The 23653-nt window shown below is 41.2% G+C and overlaps 1 protein-coding gene across 7 annotated transcripts in view; it reads left to right on the top strand.

Annotated features, from left to right (window-relative positions):
* ANKS1A (ankyrin repeat and sterile alpha motif domain containing 1A) overlaps positions 1-23653 on the top strand; it is a 178185-nt gene that overhangs the window by 68881 nt on the left and 85651 nt on the right. For all 7 annotated transcript variants that reach the window (XM_068269417.1, XM_068269415.1, XM_068269416.1 and 4 more), the window contains 3 exons: positions 11182-11478; positions 17842-17917; positions 20363-20464. In XM_068269417.1, coding sequence (XP_068125518.1) covers positions 11182-11478; positions 17842-17917; positions 20363-20464 — 475 coding nt within the window. The remainder of the gene's footprint in view (positions 1-11181; positions 11479-17841; positions 17918-20362; positions 20465-23653) is intronic.

The following is a 23653-nucleotide window of genomic DNA, read 5'->3' as shown; positions in this document are numbered from 1 at the left end:
ACGGGCCACTATGACAGGCAAGAGAAGTAAGGAAGAAGTTACACCTGGGCCAGCCAGCACACGTGTCATTCGGCGGGGAGTTGTAGGTTCATGGAGGACAAAGTCTAAGGTGCCAGGACATCCGTGCCTATAGGCTCCTGTGCGGTAAATCTGGGCAGAAGGTTATACTATTGCTTCAAACATATGAATGGAATTGATTGTTTGCTTCTGTGGCATTTTAAACTCCATTGAAACACGTGCAAAGGTCAAAAAATGGTTGGTTGATGAAGAACAATAATTTATTCTCGTTTTTCAGTACCATCTCTGTATTCTTGATAAAGTAGATTTTTTGCTGGTCAACATGTTTTAAAATGTATTAATAAACATTTTTTTTTTTTTTTTTTTTTTTATACTTCGAACTGAAACTCTCGTATTGATATGACTTTTAGCATGGGCCAGAGAGAAATCTCCCTCTTTTTTTTTACTGTGTAACTTTGTATACTATATTCACTTGGAGTATCAGGTAGTCACTGTATTTGGATACTTTTCCCCCTCGTGTTTATATAAATTTAAAAGTTACTTTTTCAATTCAATCATGTCTTGAATTATTTTGTTCCTTAAACGGTTATTTGTTTACCCAATCTTCTTTTCTGAAGTTCCCTTTGTATCAAAATTCCTTCTTTGTGAAAAGTGTGCATTCATTAAAAAAAAAAAAATAAATTAGAAGGGACAAATACTTTGTGCATCACTGTATGTCCATTGTAGTGTGCCTGCTTTCTACCTGCTTATTGCTTTTACTTGGTAGTGGGAGATTGAGACTTTTTTTTTTTTTTAAGTTTTTATCTGTCCTGCTTTGTACATCTTACTTTCTCTCAGCGTGTTGGCGTCTTCTTTGCATGATACTAACTATGTATAATAGTTAGCTATTGTAGGTTCTAGATGCCCAAAATAATGAGTGTCAATAATTCTATAGTATTAGAAAAGAACAATGGGCAATATTGCAAACTGACAATTACTGGCTCTAACTAGATTAGGTTGTGTATTTTCACCACCAATATAGTTAGACTATACCAATAAGCCATGAAGAATATCATGACAATGTAACAATACATGATATACAATAACATTTGTAGCAAGTATCAAAAACTATCACCCCCCATCCCCACAATCACAGTGGGACGTTGCGTTGTGATGTGACAACGCAGCATTACAATGCAACGCAAAAAAAAAAAAGTGTTAACGCACATTAACGTTGCGTTACTGTTGCATAAAGTAGATACAGTGGAGCGTACAGGCAATGAAAAGTATGCTTTCCTGTACCTGGTAACGTGTGCATTTAGAGGTAATGCACTGCAGCAGTGTGTTACCATAACGCTACATGTTAAAATTCAACACTAATGTAGCACTGTGAACTTCCCATAGTATTATTATTGCAGTGTGGTAAGCTACGTTATAAGGCTCCCTGCACACACTGTATGCGATTCCGATTTTTTTTTTTCATCGGTTTTGAAACCTGATTCCAATTTTAATCGTTACTGCATGCTGCGTTCTTTCCTCCGTTTTTCTGTTGGTTGTATTCAGGGAAAATCGGAATTGCAAATCGGAAACGTAATCGAAATCGCAAAATGGATTTGCAGTGTGAAGGGAGCCTTAGGCAGTACTGCAACGTCCCACTGTGAACGGAGCCTCAGCCTCTAAAAAACACCTCGGAGTCTTTTAAGTACACACGTCAAATTTTTCAAAACAACCGATCGTTTGGACGTTTGAACATCCGGTCATTTGGAAATCAAATTGGGCGTGTGTACGGTCGGTCGCTCAGCTGATAAGACTGGATTTCAACGATCCGCCAAGCGGATCGTTGAAATCCAGTCTTATCAGCTGAACAACCGACCGTACACGCCCGATTTGACGTCCAAACGACCGAATGTTCAGACGTCCAAAGGACCAGTAGTTTGGAAAAATCAGACATGTCTATGTACCTTGAATGCTACTTGAATTTTGTTGGGAGGTCAAATGACTGCACAGGTGTGGTTTCAAGCTGGTTAATTAGTGTAGGTGTGTTTTGAAAGCAAACATTCACAAGGGGCTAATCTTTTCAACCACCTCATTTGTACTATATTTGATATAAAGCAAGCCTAAAAATGTGTTTTATATTACAAAATGTAACAAAAGCTTCCAAATGGCACTGGTGAATGATTATATCAAGTTTAATCAGTGCTGCAAACTCTGAGAAGAAGTTTAAGAAAATATTTCATAATTCTTGCAGGGACTGGAGGGGGGTTTTAATAATATTGGCCTCAACACACACACCAGAAGGTATTTGCAATTATTTCGCTTTGAACAAGTAAGAAGGAACTCCTATGATGCATCAGTTCTGTTGAGTGACTACATATAATTCCTTTGAGATCGCATCCTGCCTAACTTGGCCTCCTAGTGGATCTACCTTTCCAATGTTTGCATCAGCAACCGTGTACAATTATATGCTGAGGTGAACTTTTTTGAATCAAATGTTTACACAGAATCTAGTTTCTAATGCAAATTTAAATCAAGCTAACGGTGCATTTTTTTGTTTCATTTTTTCCTACTTGGCTTTTTCATTTTGTTTGGCATAGTACTACCATTTCTGATCTTGAAAATCAATAGCTAATCCCTCATCATTGTGGATTTTGAGGATATTTAAAGTGTAATTTCACAAACCCTTCTCTTGCATTATTATCTATTGGTGTTATTTTTATTTATAGAGGGCCAACATATTCCATAGCACTGTACAAAGTGCATGTCTGCTTCTCCTTACCTCTAAGGGCATGTAAGCAATTTACAAACTGGGCTGCTTTCTATAAACAATTGCAAAACATGCTGGGCTGTATAGGAGCCTGGTTATTTGGGGTGTAGCCCTGTCTACGTTGGACCTTGCTGTAGTGGGTGTGAAAGTAGGCATGTAGCAGGCAGGTAGTGGAAGAATATGTAAATATTGGTTCCAGCAGATCTTTCAGCAGAGAACGTGTCTAAAGCCGCATCTACATGCGTAGATGCGTCCGCGATGTTCGATTGATAAGATCCGACAGGACGAATCTCCCCACCGCCGATTCCCTGCTCGCTCCCCGCGATGGGACAATGGCAGGGAATTGAGCGGAAGATGCGGGGACGAGCGGGAATCGAGCGGGTATTGATTCCGGCACACGCGCGGGGACGCGGAAGAGGCGATCCGGCGGCTAATCGAGCCGCCGGAGGTTTCTATATGGGAGGATCGGTTTAGATAAAGTGAAGCCACAAACCAGTAATCTGCTTACAGAGTTTTAGTTTCACACTTTATTATATTCAAAAAAATCTTTTTTCTTCAAAAAGGTAAAGGTTTTTTTTGTAAAAATACTTTGTGGTACAGATATAAAACTGTCTGATTCAAGGAACAAACCACAAAGGACAGGTCAACAGATACTAAGTTAAGCATAGGCTCTGTTTAGACATCTGCCAGCATGTCTGTTCTGTTTTGTGTCCATTACTATTTGGTGTCTCTTTTTTTATGCGTGTTGCAGTGATGGAAGGAAAAACCCCAACCTGTGCACTTTTTCCACTTGAGAGAAGTTGGGCATGTTATAGATAGCATGATATCTATGACATGCCTGATGCAACATACACAGTGGATGCTCTGTAGAAAAAAAAAAGGGGGGGGGGGGAGTCATGCCATGGATGATGGTTGGGCATCAGTTGCCAGCTTGCACTGCACATACCTATGGTAGTGTATATGATGTATTAGAATTCCGTATGGTATGTCTAACTTAAAATGGACCATTCAGCTTCAGAAAAGCACATCGAAGGACAATAAGGGCCCTTTTACACGGGCAGCTGATAAGCGGTGAAGTCACTGCCTGTCAGCTGCTCTCCAGCACCACACTACGGAGTGAGAATCTGAACGCTGCCACAGCCACGTTTAGACTTGACATGTTGCATTCCTCCGCTACCCGTTAGAGACTCTGTAACAACATTTTAAGCCTGATTTCTTCTATCCTATAAGTTCCTATGCCTGTTCTAATGTGGCTTGTCTTACTGCAGCCTTTCCTACTTACACTATCTCTGTAATAAATTTTATCTCCTTTCCTCTGTCGAGTCTGTCGGGCAGAGGCTGGAATGTGTGGAATGTGCAGCACTGCTTGTCATTGGCAGAAGCTTTACACACCCCCTCCAAGCTCTGCATTAGTCACACAGTAAGCTAGTTCTCAGCCTATGATAATATGGTTAGAATCCAGTCTTTTGTTTGTAAACACTGCCTAAAACTGTTCATTACAAACCAGGATTGCAGCAGGGAGTGGAAGAAACAGCACAGAGGGGCCCAGGAGAACATAAGGAATAGAATGGTATGCTTTTTATTGTAAGAATATTAGAGTACAGATTCTCTTTAACACCACCGTGCTGCGTGTGAACGTTTAACACGTGTGGTGTTATGACCACCGCAATTCGGCTGCATTTAAATTTCACCCGAATTGCACTGGGGGGCGGCAGATGGGAGGCTGAACTGCAACTAAGCATCCATACTGTCCCTAAATTGTCACCCTCCTGGACCTCTTTCTCGTGAGGAAGCAGTTCAAGATCACCTCTGTCTACTGTATGTACCTCAGCTATGCATGATGCCGTTATGCTAGACTGTTCCAGTACTTCCTACCTGCCCTCAAATCAATCAGAGGTGAGGTGAGCACAGTTTTGTTAGACTAGTTGTTGGACCACAGCATCAATGGAAAGACGAGCATCAGACAGACACCGATCCTGCTTGCACAGCTGCTTTTGTGGCTGCAGAAAAAAAGACCGACACCTTGTGAAAAATAGATTTTTTTTCTTTTACTGATCCATTGCACAGAGACCCCATGACTACCACCAAGTGAAGACAAAAGTTATTAGTGGTTTAAGTGGACTGATTGGTTAGAGGTGTCAGCTAATTGGAGTTTGGCCTCAACCCTGCTGTGATCAGTTAGTAGCTTTGACCATTCATTGTGTCATAACTTCTACCGATAAATAGATGTAAAACAGAAATGAGTACTCCAAGAGAGGTCTACACTGAGTCTGAGAATAGCTGTACAGTTATTAGATGGCATCAGGTCTATTGTGCACTAAGGATCTGATAGACCGTACTAGTGATACATTACAGAAAAAAAAACCCCTTTTTTTTCTTTAAGCAACTGCTATCTGCCTTTAATTAACTGAACTGCTACAGAAAGTGCATAAGACCTTGCATATTTCGATCATCCATGATATACATAAGATTGCATTTTCATTGCAGTAATGAAGGACTCCTTTCCATTTGCAATGCAGAGTTGCGCACCTCTGCATTGCATGTGACTCCCTGGGGGTGGCGCTTGCGATACCATTCATTATACTGAATCGAATCACAGTTGCGATCTGTTAGAAAACGTGGAAGCACAGCCGCTCACTCTCAGAGCGGGGCGGCTGCTTCCACATCTAGCATGGCAGAGCACGGGGAGTCAGCCGCCTCCACTCTGAGGCGGCTGTCCCCGTGCAGGGCTTGGCGTTGGACGCGGCGGTTAGTGCGCATGGCCCTCTGGCTGCAACACCGCAGAGCGGTGTTGGGGTGGCTGGGACACGTAGTCCCTCTAGGGTAAGAATGACGCGCGCGCACGGAGGCAGAGCATATATGCCAGCCAGAAATGAGTCAGCTGACCAGGTTGGTCAGCTGACTCTGGCCCCTCTCCTGATTGGTCCAGCACTTAGGGAGGTACTGTAGAGGCCTCCGTGTATATATACTGCCAGCTGTTCAGTTGTTAGGTGTCTGGCGTTGCGATCACATATGTGGGAGCACCCAGATCCGTAGTCAGATCCGCAAGTGTGCCGGGACTAGCTGGAGCTGTAATCCTACACTTAGCTAGATTCTGTTGATAGCTAAAGTACTAGTTTGATTGTGATTATCTGTTATGACTTTTTGCCTGCCTGACTATCCTCCTGAACTCTGACCTTGTACCTCGATATTTCTGATACTCTGTTGCCGAACCCCGGCTCGTCCTTAGACTCTGCTTCTGCCTCCTGATCTTGTACCTTGATATTTCTGATACCCTGTTGCCGAACTCTGCCTGTACCTAGACTCCGCCTCTGCTTTATGATCTTGTACTTTGTCTGTCCGTGTGTGTACGACCTGGCTTGTCCGACCTCGAGAACCGACCTTATTCTTAGAGACGGTTCCCCGTCCTGTCAGTGACATCTCCTCCTGAGTGTCACTTTCAGACAATCCTTCCTACTGTCAGTCTGACTCCTCCCGTCTTGGAGAGCTCAGGTCTGTGGAAAGGAATCTGTGCAGTACTCCTTGCTGCACTGAGGCCTAGTCCTCTAAGTGTTACTGTTGCACCTAACACTACACTCTACTCAGGTGAACAGAGGTTAGCTAGTATATCGGATTATCGGTGATACTGCAGATCACTTATAATCTGGTATACATCTGTATTCCCAGTGATACTGCAGATCACCGGTAATCAGGTCCTCTCTGTGCTTCACCGATCGTTACACGATCGCCCTGCAATGCAAGCAACCATGCACTGCGATTCAGTGGTGAATTGCAACGCATGTATAGAAAGAGAAGACAGCGCAGTCTATGCACTGTCTGCTGTCCCTGTGACCGTGTTTCCATAAGTGCGGATGAAAGCGTGGTATGGGGAAGCGAGCTTTTAGTATGCTTGGAAGGCAGCCTACAAATAGTGATGATCATCTCTGGGAGAATTCATGGAGGAGCTTGTGATCATTTTTGGTCAGGTGATAGATGTGCAAATCTCTGATTTGCTAGTCATGATCATGTGCTAAAGCAGGATGTGATCACAGCAAATCAGAGCTTTGCAAATCTATCAGCTGATCAAACAAATCACACGCTTCTCAATGAGTTCTCTTAATCCCAATCTACACGATAAGATTCTTTGTGTGATTCGATTACGATTCCATTTACCATCCGATTAAATACGGCATGTCCGAACAGGATTCAAATAGTTTCAATTCGATTTGCTATTGCAGAACAATGGCAAATCGAATTGAATCGAATCCCGATCAGACATGTCGGATTTAATCGGATCGTAAATAGAATCGTATTCGAATCTCACAAAGAATCGGATCGTGTAGATGGGGCTTTAGGCATGACCATCACTACCCACAAAGTATGTCCCAAAAGTACAGCAGCACCTTTTATTTTAAACAAGCTTTTGATGAGACAACCATGGCGAGACTGGTCTTTGTAATGGCTGTATGAAGTTACAGTACCACCAAGAACTATCTCGTCAAATGCAGTTAAGCTTCTCTCTTTTTTTAATGCATATGAAAGTGAATTTTCATTTTTTAGCAATGCACAAAGTTTAATGTCTGTACTTTCTACCAGTGCTGTGGAGACGGTACAAAAATCCACCGACTCCTCAGTTTAGGATTCCTCCGACTCAGACTCCTCGAATTTGCATATTACAATCTTGTTGATTGAAAGTATGTAACATTAAATTCGTCTCTTATCTGCCAACACTTAGGAAATTTAAAAGACAACTGAAGTGAGAGGGATATGGAGGCTGCCATATTTATTCCTCCCTTCGTCCTCCAGGACTGCCCTTCCTGAGACTGTGTCAGTCCCCCCTCCCAAATCGGAAACACCTTAAGAGAATTAAAATAATTAATTGATGCAGTGTAAATCCCACCTCCTCACAATCTCGCACAGTTTTTTGTTTGTTTCCCAGACCTCACCACAGAAGCACCAGGGAAGGTTGTTCCTTTCAGAAGGGGAGCCTGTTGGCACCTGCTGCAACATTTTGTTTTTTCTTTGTTTTTTATTAGTCATAGACTAAAACTAGTCCTTGGTAAGAGTACTTGTAAAAGGTGCAGACCGGAACAAAGAACATCTATCAGGCCCTAGGCAATGTAACTGTGGGTACATGTAAGAGTGATGTGCAGGTACTCTGCAGGAGAATGGGGGCGATTCTTCCTCTATTACACATTCTTCATGCACAATCTGAACCAGGTTTATGGTTTATAGACGACAGATGAAAAGAAAAGTTTTATACATACCTGGGGCTTCCTCCAGCCCCCTTCAGGCTAATCAGTCCCTCGCTGTCCTCCTCTGCCACCTGGATCTTCTGCTATGAGTTCAGGTACTTGAGCCAGTCTAGCATGCACACACTCCGCCCCAAGGAGCATACTAAACTTGCGCAGCACTATTGCTCAGGTGCAGAATGCTCCTGGCTGTAAGAGTGGCACATGGCCGGACTGCGCTGACTGGCTGAATTACCGGGACTCATGGCAGAAGATCCAGGTGGTGGAGGAGGACAGCGAGGGACTGATTGGCCTGAAGGGGGCTGGAGGAAGCCCCAGGTATGTATAAAACTTTTCTTTTCATCTGTCTCAGGTACCCTTTTATATGTAGTCCCCAAACCAAATTATAACAACATATCAAATGATTTAATTTCATGAGCAAAGATAGTGCATATATTTGCATAAATCAGCATCAACGCAGACTTATTTCCATCTCATTGACCAATCTCTATTAGTGACACGGCTACACATCAGGCTTTATTCTTACAGCATAGATGTTATTCAGTATATATGAAAGATTCCTGTGTACACATAATATATACAGTCACAATCAGATGTGTATATCTGACTTTAAAAATACGGGGACTGCTTTATTGAAGCAGCACAAGTAACTAATTTTGATTGGTTTTATTTCATTTTTGTGGACTAAGCACAGCTATTACTGCATATATATAAATTATTTATTTATTTTATGACTATTATCTGAGAAATAGAACATTTTATCATAGTTTCTATTTTAATTAGTTTAAATTCATTAGGAGTCGGTGCATTTTTCCCCCATTCCAGGCACCCAAAATTCCTCTGACTCCACGACTCCGACTCCACAGCCCTGCTTTCTACAATAAATCTATTTAAAATATCTGACTCCCCCGGATCCATTTGCTGTTGAATGATTGAACAATTATAAGAGAGAATTGAACAATTATAAGAGAGACAGCTGTCCAAGCTCCTTCCCCTATCCCATCATCACCAACATGAAGAAGGAGCTGATATGGTCAATCTCTCACAGTATGCTCAGATCACCTTATCCCACCCACCTTCTGTTCTGGGAATTAACTCTTTGTGGCTAGTCTTACAGCACTACAGCTCACAAGTGTCTTATGTCCATTGTTCCTACGCAGTGATTTAAAAAAGCATGTTCAACTCTTTCCACAGCAAGGCCAGCAAGCCTGCTGTAGAAGTTGCCATGCACTGCATAAAACTTTAGGAATCAGTGGACTTTAAAATGGTACCTGAAGTGAGAAGTATATGGAGGCTGCCATAATTTCCTTTTAAACCATCCCAGTTGCCTGGCTGTCCTGCTTATCTATTTGGCTGCAGTAGTGTCTGAATCACACCAGAAACAAGCATGCATCTAATCTTGTCAGATTTGAAAAAAAAAATGTCAAACATCTGATCAGCTGCATGGTTGTTCTGGGTCTATGGCTAAAAGTATTAGAAGCAGAGGATCAGCAGGATAGCCAGGCAACTGGTATTGCTTAAAAGGAAATAAATAGGGCAGCCTCCATATCTCTCTCACTTCAGATGTCCTTTAACGTAAAGGTTCTCCAAGAGCCTAAATTAGAATATGAATATGTAGCCGTTTTTATTTTGTGGTTCCTTTCCTACATATCATTTTTTCTTTAGTTGTACAGTTTAAAATTATTCAGACAATTAATGACACCTAGCTTAGTATTACCGTAGCTTTTTATTGGAACATTGCCACACATCTCAACACACTGTAATGCTTGTATATTTGATCATTTCACCAAGTTACATTTGTCATTAGGAAGAAGTACAAAGCAGGATTGGCACACTAATGCAAACACAGCTGGGTGTCAGGTCAGAACATGTCTTTGAATTTTATATCAGACCACAGATCCCTACTAACCCTAGTTTCATAGGCAAGTGCCATTTGAGCACATATCTCACAATACTGTGGCATGGCTTGTGCTACATATTGAGATCCCTCAGTATTGCTCACCTTTACTTTTTATTTGTTTCATAATGTTGTTTGCTTTGGGGCATTTGAGCTGCTGTGCTTCCCTGGTGGATAATATGCAAAATGTAAGGTAAATGGTATGATATCTGAAGGTTACTTTTAAATATTGTGCTCAAGAGCAGGAACCATCTGCAGGTACAGCTTGGCTTCTAATATTGCATAGGTTACTATAGCCCTTCCTCCCACTGCTAGATACCTCATTCCCCTCCTAGCTTCTTTTTATAGAAAGAAGAAAATGTCACTATTGTATACAACTCTCAAAAAGGAGTAGGGCACACTGGGGGCTAGTTCACAGTGCTCATTTGCATTGCAGAATCTTCCTGCATGTCAACTCACTGCCCATACAGATCTACGGGCCTGTTCACAGTACTGCGTTGTAAGGGATTGCGTTATTCTAACTCGCTGCATGCAGGCTTTGTGTTAAAGTCTATGTCTAGTCCCTATTGCAGTTTACACTCATAACACCTGCGTTATGCAACTGACCACTGTGCATTCAGCCTCAGTGTTCCAATCTCCATATTTGGGCATTCTAAGGACTCTTTCACACTAGAGCCATTTTTCTGCGTTTTAATGCAAAGCCGAAACTTTGCGTAAACCAAGGTGAAATGAAAGTCCATAGACTTTCATTTTACCTTTCACATTCTATGTTGCGTTTCGATGCGTTGCGGTATGACGCACCCGGGAGCTTTTTATCGTCTGGAGCCGGCGTTTTCCTGTCGGGTGAATTAATAGCTACCACCGCTGATTGCGTCGCACCGCAGCATCTCGACAACACGCCTCAGGCTCTTCAACGCATGCTGGAAACGGCTCCTGCATGCGTTGGTAGATGTAAATGAGGCCTAAGTAGGTAGTCCTTTTTAGTTTTTTGATGCGTTTCAAGTAGGAAACCTATAACTGTGCTTATGTAGAGTCTGCATAGATTATTTCATAGAACAACCTCTTTACTCTATTTGATGGTTTTGGCTTAAATTCTCTGCATGGCCTTTTGTGTTTTCTTTGATTCTTGTCTGACTGAATTAATCCTGATCCCATGTGTATCTATAGGCTAAACTAGTGAGTCTGGTTGTTCAGCTGGTGGTGGAATACTAAACCGTATTTGCATGGTAGTCTTCTTATGCTTAATTCTTTCTGTAATGTTTTTGATAGAGATGTTGTATTACTTTTTACAGAACAATGATAATGAGACGGCCCTACACTGTGCAGCCCAGTATGGGCACACTGAAGTGGTTCGTGTTTTGCTGGAAGAGCTGACAGACCCTACAATGCGCAACAACAAGATGGAAACTCCTCTTGATTTAGCAGCCCTATATGGACGTTTAGAAGTTGTGAAACTCCTTCTCAATGCACATCCTAACTTGTTGAGCTGCCACACACGCAAACATACTCCTCTTCATCTAGCTGCCCGCAATGGTCACCGAGCAGTTGTCCGAGTTTTGCTGGATGCTGCAATGGACATCAATTACCAGGTACTGGCTTACAATTTCTTCTTTTGTGGTTTTTGTAAAGTACAATCAAAGAAGAATGGTATAAAAGGTAGATGGAAAAATCTCTCTAATGTGATGAAATGCTCACGATATGCTTACTTTTCATCTTTCCTTGGATATGGGGGGGGGGGGGGGGGAACTACCTTGAGGCCTACTTGTTCTGTTCCACGGTGGACAGTGGTGTGTTTGTAGAGTAGAGCGATCTGTACAAAAGTGTAACTCACTCATAATGACATTCTCCTTTCAATGTGACCAGGCTGAAATGCAATTGGCTGCTGTTATCAAAATTGTTTTTATCACATCCTGCAAATATAGTACAGAAATCACCAAATAAATAGCCTGTGTTGTACTAACAAATGCCTATTCCTGTTTACATGGGTGCTGAATAGAAGAATGCTGCCTAGATTGTTTGAGTGTGATTTAAATCTTGTATGTTCCCTCCTATGATAATTACCATTTGAGCAAGCCTGAATGAAAAAAAAAAAAGGCAAAAATTAAGTGGGGAGGGCGAGCGGTTTTCTTTAGAAATGGAAAGAACCAAGCTGCCTCATAAACAGAAATGTTGTTGATATTGGAAACAACTTGGAGCATGATACAATTTTTCACTTCAGGACCATGCATATTAACCACTTCAGGATTCTGCGTACGCTTAACTACGCCCCTGAATCCTGAAGTGGTTTCCATGGAAACAATACGAGCGGCCGTTCCATGTCAGTTCACGGAGGGTGTCTCCGTGAACACCCTGCGAGCCTCCGATCGCGGCTCGCAGGGTAAATGTAAACACGCGGGGAAGATCTTCCCCGGTGTTTACATATATACGGCGCTGCACAGCAGCAGCGCCGTAGAGGAGATCGGCGATCCCCGGCCTCTGATTGGCCGGGGATCGCCGGCATCTGATAGGCTAAAGCCTATCCTATCCGGCGCAGGACGGCTTTCCGTCCTGCGCTGCACACAGGGGACGGGAGAGGGAGGGAAGGAGGCAGAGGGAGGACTAGTGCTGTAGAGGGGGGATTTGAGGAGCCCCCCCCCCCCCCCGCTAGGCACAGCAGCGCGGCGGGGGCGATCAGACCCCCCCAGCAGGACATCCCCCTAGTGGGGAAAAAAGGGGGGAGGTCTGATCGCCCTGCCTGATTTCTGATCTGTGCTGCGGGCTGAAGAGCCCCCGCAGCACAGATCAGCCAAACCACCCGGAATCCGGAAGTGGTTAAAATCTACGTCCTGTCTATGAATGCTAGTTTCTGACACATTGGCCTCAATTCACTAAGCAGTTTAGACTAGTCTACAAATGGTTTTTAGTCTACTGATGGTTTGGTGTAATGTTTTAGACCTGTTTTTAGACCTGGTCTAACATTCAGTAATTACACAAGTCACAAGGGCAAACAAGGTGTAACCACGCCCACTTTTTCTGACAGAGATTAGACCAGCTGATTTCTGTAGGTAAAGTAATTCTGTGAGGTATTTTAGATGTGAGGATGGAAACTTTTGAATTAATTATGCAGGAGTTTAATTGTATACAGAGGAGAGCGCCTCAAAGGAGAAGGATGTCAGTCATAGCTACTCGTTTGTGAATTGCATCCTTTGATCATTTCCCCTGCTTTACCAACCTAATTACCAAATGTTTTCGACCAGGTCTAAAACCAGGTCTAAAACATTTGGTAATGGTGAATTCCCCTTTGATGCAACTGACCAAACCATCTGTAGACTGAAAACCATCTGTAGACTAGTCTAAACTGCTTAGTGAATTCAGGCCAGTGTAGATTTTTACTCCAGCATTATTGTGTACTTTGACAGCTGACACCTTCTGGAATGAATGTGGAGCAATTTTGATTGGCCTCTGATTACTATAAACGCATACTTATCACTTTTTAGCTCTTACAATCCTAATTTCCACATCTATTTAGTGCCCCTGCAGTGTATCTTTAAAATAAATAATCTACATAATTTAGCCATCTCTGCATAGAAAACATATGGAAAAATTTGTGAAGGTGTTACTGCTACAATTTGAGATATCTACATATTCAGAAAATGCATTTTTTTTCATTTTTAATCATATTCTCTTAAAGGGATACTGTAGGGGGGTCAGGGGAAAATGAGTTGAACTTACCCGGGGCTTCTAACGGTCCCCCACAGACATCCTGTGTTGGCGCAGCCACTTACCGATGCTCCGGCCCCGCCTCCGGTTCACTTCTGGAATTTCAGACTTTAAAGTTTGAAAATGACTGCGCCTGCGTTGCTGTGTCCTCGCTCCCGCTGATGTAACCAAGAGCAAACAGCGCAGGCCCAGTATGGTCTGTGTCTGCGCAGTACACTCCTGGTGACATCAGCGGGAGCGAGGACATGGCAACGCAGGCGCAGTGGTTTTCTGACTTTAAAGTCAGGAATTCCAGAAGTGAACCGGAGGCGGGGCCGGAGCATCGGTGAGTGGCTGTGCGGGCACAGGATGTCTGCGGGGGACCATTAGAAGCCCCGGGTAAGTTCAACTCATTTTCCCCTGACCCCCCCTACAGTATCCCTTTAAAAAACAAGCAAATTCCAGATTTACTATAATTATATATCAAAAGAAGGCCCTGTTTGTCCTGAAAATAACAAGACTAAATATGTTTGGGTAGACACAAAAATTGCCCAATATCTATCAACTTAAGCAAAGGCATAGCAGAATTGTGAATATTGGCTTGGTCCTAAAGTGGTTAACCATGCACTACTTGATGAGGGCAGAAGTAGAAAAGGTTTGCTGTACACATACTTTAAAAAAAACTTTTTTAAAATCCACCTAAAACAGTAGATCTATTGGTTAATCAGTTCAGCATTGCTGTGTATGCCTTACTTGCCAGCATCGTTGTTGTAAGTACTGTAAAGTATACAGTATGTGGCTATCTCCCCTACCAGACACCTGTCTTTTTTGTTTCGGAATAAGGACTGTAGCTCTTCTTCTGCTGGTCTTCCACCCACTAACGCAAGGCTGTTTAGCAGTCCTTGCTCCAACAAAAAGGAGGGAAGGACATTATAGGAAACAGCAGTGCTAGCTGGTAAGACATACATGGCAATACTGAACTAGCCAGCACGAGTCAGTATTTTGGTTTGACCTATAGTTTGGCTTAGAGGTCCATTCACATTATATGGTTTATGTATTTCAATTATTCTCTCATTACCCATTCCACATTGATAGAACTCCCGCTGCTACCACTGCTGTACGTGCTCCCGCTTATTTGTGCGCTCTTTCATGCTGCCATCTGCCCGCCAGGAGATCAATGAATGGGAAAGCAATTCCTAATCATTGATCTAAGTCCCCGTAGCAATTATCGGCGCCTTTTATGAGAAGCTGCACGATCATTCTAATAAATAAGTTTCCCATCCTCAGTACACTTCCTGTAAGCATACATATTTCGCTTACAGGATGTATAAAAAAAAGACTGAGGCCATCTTGTGGCCAAATAGTAAAACTACATCTAAAAGCATTTTTTTTTTACATACAAAGACCTGTTTTTACTTTTTAAATTAACCCCTTACCTCCCACACTCCCCAATAGTTACCAACATTTTTTTTTGTAAAAAAATAAAATAAGTTTACAATTATAAAAAATGCATAAATAGTTTTCTTAGGGACTGAACTTTTTTAATATGTATGTCAAGAGGGTATAATACTGTTACAAATTATGCATCTTTAGTTCCTAATAAAATATTGGCGCCAGACATTGTGATAGGGACATCATTTAAATGGTGTAATAACCGGTACAAATGGGCAAATTACATGGATTTTAGTTACGGTAGCATGCATTATTTAAAAATTATAATGGCCGACAACTGAAAAATAAGTATTTTTTCCAATTTTTTTTCTTATTTTTCCATTAAAAACATTTAGAATAAAATAATTCTTGGCATAATGTACCACCCAAAGTAAGCCTAATTAGTAATAAAAAAAACACATTTAAAGGGATACTGTAGGGGGGTCAAGGGAAAATGAGTTGAAGTTACCCGGGGCTTCTAATGGTCCCCCACAGGCATCCTGTGCCCGCGCAGCCACTCCCCAATGCTCCGGCCCCGCCTCTTGTTCACTTCTGGAATTTCAGACTTTAAAGTCTGAAAACCACTGCGCCTGCGTTGCCGTGTCCTCGCTTCCCCTGATGTCACCAGGAGCGCAGGCACAGACCATACTGGGCCTGCGCAGTACGCTCCTGGTGCCATCAGCGGGAGTGAGGATAGGGCAACGCAGGCGCAGTAGTTTTCAGACTTTAAAGTCTGAAATTCCAGAAGTGAGCCAGAGGCGGGGCTGGAGCATTGGGGAGTGGCTGCGCGGGCACAGGATGTCTGTGGGGGACCATTAGAAGCCCCGGGAACCTTCAACTCATTTTCCCCTGACGCCCCTACAGTGTCCCTTTAACACATTTCATTCTGATAAGCAGAGATACAGTTATTGGCAAATGAATGGAAGGAGCTGAAAGGTGAAAATTGCTTGGATGCTGAAGGGGTAAAACCCCTCAGTTTTGAAGTGGTTAAGGGGTGCTTTGACTATGTTCTGTAATACTGCCTTATAAGTTGTGTTCTCTCCTTAGGTGGGGATTCCATATAGCGGATAGTACGGCTCAGTTAGCAATAGGATTGCAAAGTTAATATCTTGTAATTCGATGTGCATTTTGTTTGACAATGTGTTGGTCACTGTGACATTTGTATTATGCTCTAGTGTCTGTCTTGCGTCTTACTGGTTCAGTACCACAGATGGACAAAGATGATGGTGGTATACAAATCAATAATAATGCATTTCTTCTGGTTAGTGTCATAAAGACCAGGGGCCCAGGAACTGATAAAGTGTATTGGTAATTATTTGTTTACAATACCTCCAGCTTGGGAAAACCTTTTTCTTTGTTTTTATACCCGCCATGTTACTTAATAAAAGACAACCGTCGGATTACTTGTTTACTGCAGAAATGATCCACCCCATCCAGGTTTAGATATTCAGAGTGTTAAAACAACAGTACTTACACTGTATGTATTCATATTACTAATTACATGCAGAGCTTTGCAAAATACTGTATATGCAGACCTTTGGCCAGTTTGTTTTCTTTTCCAAATCAAAAAGTATGTTTAAATGTGGGGGAAGAAAACCTTAAATGGCCTCTGGGGGGTACTTACCTTGGGAGGGGGAAGCCTCTGGATCCGATTGGGGCTTCCTCGTCGTCCTCCATCCCACAGTGGTCTCTCTAGGCCGCTCCGAACGGCGGGCTTGTAAATATTTACCTTCCTTGGCTTCAGCGCAGGTGCAGTAGCGGCTCTTGGCTCCGATCAAGCGCAGTGTTCTCAGAATTTTTTCCCAGCCGCATGGCATGAAAAAGTAGCCAGGTGGGGCACCAGGGGGGAATGCAAGGCTGGCACAACTCTGCTTACAGCATAGGAGGAGAATGAGAAGTTGAGCCGGTGATAGCCGGGTGCTCACCAAAATTAGCCGGGTGGAGCACCCTGCTAATAGAGCCTGGGGAGAGCTCTGCAGTGGAACTAGCCGATCCCAGTCGGGATCAGTCAGCAGATCTGACTGGGGTCGACTATTTCCGCCTGATCCGAGCCGAGAGCCACTACTACCCTGGAGCCGGGGAAGGTACAGTAAATATTGCAGACACTACTGCGCCAAAGCATTACAATTTGTCGGCTGTGGCTTCGGAGGGGCCTAAAGAGACCACCATGGGACTGAGGAGGATGGGGGGAAGCCTCAATCAGATAAGGAGGCTTCCCCCTCCCAAGGTAAGTACCGCCCCCCCCCCCCCCCCCCGGGCCCTTTTTTCAGTACCGGTTCTCTTTAAGATAAAATTCAAACATAAACTATTTTGAAATGGAGATAAAAAAAACAAAAGGGGTTTTGGAGGATTAAAAAGTAAATAGTAATTAATCATGATAAAAATGTTACTCAACACAAATGCTTGGAAACACCAGATCTCAAAGGGTTTGTTAGATGTGGGTATAGCTTTCATGAAGATGTTAGATCCATGGATCAATTAACTTTTATGGAGGGAACCCATCACTGTCTTTATGTAAAAGATCTGTTTTGATGGCTAGTGGATGTGCCTTCCCTGTCACGCTCTTTCAACTGTATTGCCAAAAATTGGCGCACCGACCACCCAATTAACTGGTTGGAGACCATGTCAGCTACATAGTAGACAGTGTTGAATCCTTTCCTTGTCTGTTTCACACACATAAACAGTAGGTGTGTTATAAATCAGCAATTCTATATGCGTGCTTGGCTCATAAGGGCATCTAAAGATTGATATTTTTCGCCAGGCCATCAAATTATTGCTGGTGCAATTTTAGAGTGCTTATTTTTTGATGTATTTATTGAGCTTTCTGAATCTCTTTTACACAGACAGAAAAAGGAAGTGCATTGCATGAAGCTGCCTTATTTGGAAAGACGGATGTAGTACAGATGCTCCTTGATGCAGGTACTGGATATGTGAAGCAGCTCGGCTTTATTTCTTAAATGGAAATTCTACTTTTATTATAATTTGCCTAAATGTAGATTGGTACTGCTCTGGTATTTTTTTTACTTTTAATTAAACAAACGAATTACCTTTCCATTTCAATTTGCAGTCTGCTAAAAATTTCCAAAATTGACAGTAAACCCAGATTACAAGTCTTAAAAACTTGACAATAATGCTAGTATCTACTTGATTGTAAGCTTTTTCTATTAATGTGTCTCAATACTGTTATTTAATGTTTGTAAATATCTTCCACCTTTTTGTTTGATGTTGCTTTTTCGACTTTGGTCACAGCTAAAGGTCAGGGATGTATTGTTCCTTTAGGTACGGTTACAGCCCCTCCCTGAAGGACTAGGTAGTTCTTGTTTTTTGGAATTGTTATGACCAGTATAGGACTCTGCAATGAAGAATAGTGATGCTTGCTCAAATATGCAAATTGCCACATAGAAATGAATTGTATGTGACTACAATGAAAATCACTGGGCTTCTTAAATTTCCAAACAGTCCCCTACTTACATATAACTCAAATTAAGTTTCGGAGATACAAAAAAGCTGCCTTAATGTACAAAATATACAGTACTGGTTTGTATTACTTCTTTGCCGTTAAATGTTAGAGTATTGTATAATCTGTTATAAGTATTTTAAAACTCTTAAAAAGCACCAAAAAACATAGTTGTCCGGAAGTAAATCATTTATCCACATTTCACCGTGTTTAACACAGGACTCAGCTTACAAACAAATTCAAGTTACAATCTCCCACAACAGAACCTGGGGATCACCTGTACTTCTAAAATAACCATCTCAATGAAAGATCAGGTGCAAGTAGCAACCAGTAACTCTGATTTCCACTTTAGGGTAATTATGGTATGGGATTCCAGAGATTTCAAATTCTCACTGCTAGGGAGCAAAACTATTCTCTATAGGTCTCTCAGCAACACACAGACAGATCTATGTGCATTCAGTAAATTTTACCAAGAAAAAGTACCTATAATGAGCACTAAAAATTGCAAACTCACTCCAATGAAGTTGCAAAAAAGTGCAAAATATTTATTGATCAAAAAAAACATGCAAGAACAGACAATTAAAAGCAATAAAAAATTCCTCTAATGCTGATTGTAATCAGACTTTTTGAGGAATGTTAACTACATACAGTAATATCCATTAAATAAGAAGTACATTGCTTGCAGGGGTAAGCCTGAATAAAGTGCACAACACCTAATAATCTCTATTCATGAAATATAACAAACCGTGATAAAAGCACATTGCTGGATGTCCAAACATCAAAAATTTGTGTATATGACCCAATGAAATGGGAAAAAAACTCCACGTGTGTGGTGGTTAAATGTGACAAGATGTATGTGCGTGTGTATAACACGCATACATCTGCAAAAAAAAAAAAAAATAGAAAAAGAAAAAACAAAACTCCAAAAAAAAAGAGAGCTGCCTGTTTGTGTGAACCACACACAGCGCTCATAAGTGCTTCAAAAAAGTGAGAAATAGGGCATGCAGTAATGGAGCTGTACTACCATAAAAACCTGAGAACAAAATGCAAAAACAAAACAAATAATACAGCGATAACATCAGTGCTGAGGCTTACCAAGCTGCAGGGAAAGACCAGGAACGGGGAATCTGCGCCCTACGTGCTCGCAGACAGCGTCTGCTTCAATGGAGGCCTCCATTGAAGCAGAGGTCTGTCTGTTCTTGCATGTTTTTTTGGATCAATAAATATTTTGAACTTTTTTGAAACTTCATTGGAGTGAGTTTGCAATTTTATTGCTAATTATAGGTACCTTTTCTTGGTAAAATGTACTCTATATTGCCTTTGAGCAGATTAATTGGAACAATTAGAGATTGCTCTAAATTTGGTTGATATGTGCATGCAGACCGACAAACACATCCCACAAAAGGATAAAACGTCAGTGCTTACCAAACATGGCCAGTGTTATCAAGAGAATACCTCCAAAAATATGTTAACTGCTTATGTATAGTGGAATACAGTGGCAATGTTTGTAAGGATTTACACTGGTCTTTACCTTACCACTGGAGCACTTCCCACACTGTTCTTAACTCGAGTTGGTTTAAAAACAAGTTGACATTATTTGGGGTTTCATCTCATGGACAAAGATAGTAGGAGGGCAAAGCAAGGGATTTGTGGACCCTGAATGTTGCTGCTGAATGAATGTTGCTATTGAATGCCGGTGTGAAGGGTCTCCAGTGGTCCGATTGAGTGTTGTGACTTTCATTATTGACTGCCCTAACACTGAGCCTCTTTCACCATTGACCTCAGTTGTAGTTTTTGCATACATTTATATTTCCTCATGGTTTCTGATATTCCTTATTGATGTTAAATTATGTCATAGTTCTATAGTAATGACTGTTTGTTTTTGAATCTCACTTTTTGTGTTCTAGGAATTGATGTTACCATTACAGATAACAAAGGAATGACTGCATTGGACATTGTACAAGAGTTGCCTTCTCAGAAAAGCCAGCAGATAGCATCTTTTATCCAGAGTAAGATCTTTGTGTTTTTCTCTTTCACTACAAATGCGGGCAGGATTTTGGAAATTTTAACCATAGTATACCATCTTAAGTCTTTTGCGATTAAACCTAAAAATGTAATTCTTTTTCCCTGTATAATTGATGTTTTTTGGTGCTGATGCTCACCTTTTTACCAGATAATAGTAAAATTATATTGTAGGCTGAGAAAAGTGGGCATATTACCTGTGCCTCCTTGATATCTATGTTGGTATTCACAACTTTGGAAACTAAACTCGATGATTGGTTTATCATCTGAAATCTTTGGCTTCTTTGTGGGATTAACTTGTGAATGCCAGATTGATAGCATAGAGTTTATATATTTCAAAAATACCAGATAAATTGTTACCAACTGATATTTGTCCTCTTTGAGGTGGTGTACAGCAATCTGTAAGGTTGAACGGCTAAGGGTTATATGCAGTACGTGTCAGAGCATTCTAACTGGTCCTTCTTGTCTATTTCTTCCATCACTTCTACCACACCATACATTCCATAGCTATTTACATAGGTAAAGGAGGGAAAATTTGAAGTTTTTCTTTTTTTTTTTTTAAGTTGTATTTATAATTTAATTTTACTGTTAAATAACTTCCTCAGTGAATGCACTAGATTAGTGTTAGCTCTTGGAGGTTTTGTAGAAATGTAATTGGTTTGGGAACTGATTCTGCTTATTCCCTGAACCCTGTGATTGCATATGCAATGGATTATTATATTATTTATTGTACTTATAAAGCGCCAACATATTACGCAGCGCTGTACAATAAATAAATGTGTCAACATACAAAGTAAAACATACAAGGACATACAACAAAACAAGATCATGAAAATGATAACAGTAGTTCAGTGTCATTGATCAAAATAGACTGTTCTAGTGCACAAGAGGTATGACTGACAATAAGAGCTGCAGATTAGAAATATCATCTTTCATGGAATGTTCTGTCCTGGATTATTTATTGGCTGGATTTGGCAGTTTTTTATGTAGTAAAGAGGAAGGCACTCCACGTGATTTGTTCAGACCCATCTGGCAGAACTTCAGGCGATTATCAATGTACAAATGATAGCTGTTGGCACCTTCAAGTCAAATTAATTGTTGTTTTATTCTTCCATGTTAAGCATGACAATAACATTTTGTAAAAGTTCTCCCCTTTATCAAATTGTGCTCAATGGAATATCTGTCTAGTTAGTGGTTAAACTGGTATAAAACTCGACATTTCCTCTTTGTTTTAAAAGAGTATTTACAGCATAACATCTACTACCACAAAATAAATTGTAGCAGACCAGCATTCAAACAGTTATACTGGGAACACACAATGCAATTTCCAGTCCGATCAATGGAAGATCGAATGGGAAGTTGTACCGTGTGTGTATATATGACTAAACTACACCTGATCAATAAGGGAATTTATTTTTGATGATAACTTTCGAAATCGAGTCCTTTCTCGATCGTTCATATCGGAAGTAATTGCCCAATTCCCATTGATCAGATGGAAAATTGCATTGTGTGTTCTCAGCATTAAACACAGTGCTTTGTTTTGGTGAAATTTCTGGATTCTATTGATCTCCCGCAATTAAGTGATGAGGCAAAAGCTGTTTTAGATGCCCCTATTACAGAAGCTGAAATCGTTAAAGCTCTTGCTTCTTTTAGAAAAGGAAAAACCCCCGGACCTGACGGTCTGCCAATAGAATGGTATTTAAAAAGTTCCGCCATTAATACCCCTAGACTTTCGCAAATGTTTGCAGAATCTTTGACAAAAGGCATTCTTCCAGATACATTATACGAAGCATATATAGTACTCCTTCCTAAACCTAATAAAAATCTGGATTTATGTGAGTCTTACCGACCTATCTCTTTAATTAATACAGATGCCAAAATATTGGCTAAAGTTTTGGCTAATAGACTGAATCAATTTATTACCACCCTTGTTCATGAAGACCAAACAGGCTTCATGCCTGGTAGATCCACCAAACTGAATATTCGAAGGCTGTATTCAAATATACAGTTTCCTCATGAAAATGCAGGCTCCAGGGTGATACTATCGCTCGATACGCACAAAGCCTTTGATTCAATAGAGTGGATTTATATGGGGGCAGTGTTAAAGAAAATGGGTTTTGGAGAAATATTTAGGAAATGGTTTAATATTCTATATGCCAAACCACGTGCAAGAATTAGGGTAAATTCATATATATCAGATCCGATTTATATCTACAGGGGCACCAGACAAGGATGTCCCCTATCTCCTTTACTATTCGCATTAGCAATGGAACCATTAGCGGAGCTAATTAGGACATCTCCAGATATTCAGGGACTCAAAGTCCATAAGTTAGAGGAACGTATATCATTATACGCGGATGACGTGCTTTTGTATTTAGCAAATCCAGGCCCTTCTTTAGTTAAGGTATTTCAAATTTATGACTCCTTTCAGGAGGTCTCTGGGCTCCAGGTAAATTGGTCTAAGTCCATTCTGTTTCCTCTTGACTCTGAAGCTGTCAAACATATTCATCCATCCTCTAAATTAGTTGTGACTGACTCTTTTAAATATCTAGGAGTTACCATTACCAGAAATATTAAGGAGTATATTCAGGTCAATTTAACTCCTCTAATTGATGGCCTTAATGATAGGTTTAAATTATGGAGTAAATTACCCCTGAATATACCTGGTAAAGCTACTACCATTAAAATGGTTATAGCTCCCAAATTTTTATATATCTTTCAAATGGCTCCAGTACAGATACCTAAACGTACCTTTAAAGTAATAGACTCTATGGTTGCTAATTTTATCTGGGGTAATTCTACACATCGTTTGGCATTGGATACTTTAAAACTACCGGCGAAATATGGGGGGCTAGGGGTTCCCAATTTTTATATCTATTATTTAGCGGCACAATTGACGCATACTCATGGCTGGATGAATCGGGATAGATTTGATGCCTCACTGACTCTGGAGGCTGATATCGCTTCCTCATACGAAGCCTTGGCTAGTTCTATATATAGGAGTATCCCTCCTCGAAAAGAGGGAACTTCCCTCATTTATAACTCAATTAAAGTCTTTGCAGCTGCCTCCAAGCTGGTCCCTGGGCCACCGGGCTCTATTTCTCCGAATACTCCTTTATGGGTAAATCCAAAATTTCCAGAACTTCTTAAGATGGAAGACTCTCAATTCTGGGTAA

Source organism: Hyperolius riggenbachi, chromosome 2, assembly GCF_040937935.1.
Source record: "Hyperolius riggenbachi isolate aHypRig1 chromosome 2, aHypRig1.pri, whole genome shotgun sequence".
Taxonomy (NCBI): Eukaryota; Metazoa; Chordata; class Amphibia; order Anura; family Hyperoliidae; genus Hyperolius; species Hyperolius riggenbachi.
Note: the sequence above shows the minus strand (reverse complement) of the source record. Positions and strands in the feature narration are given on the sequence as shown.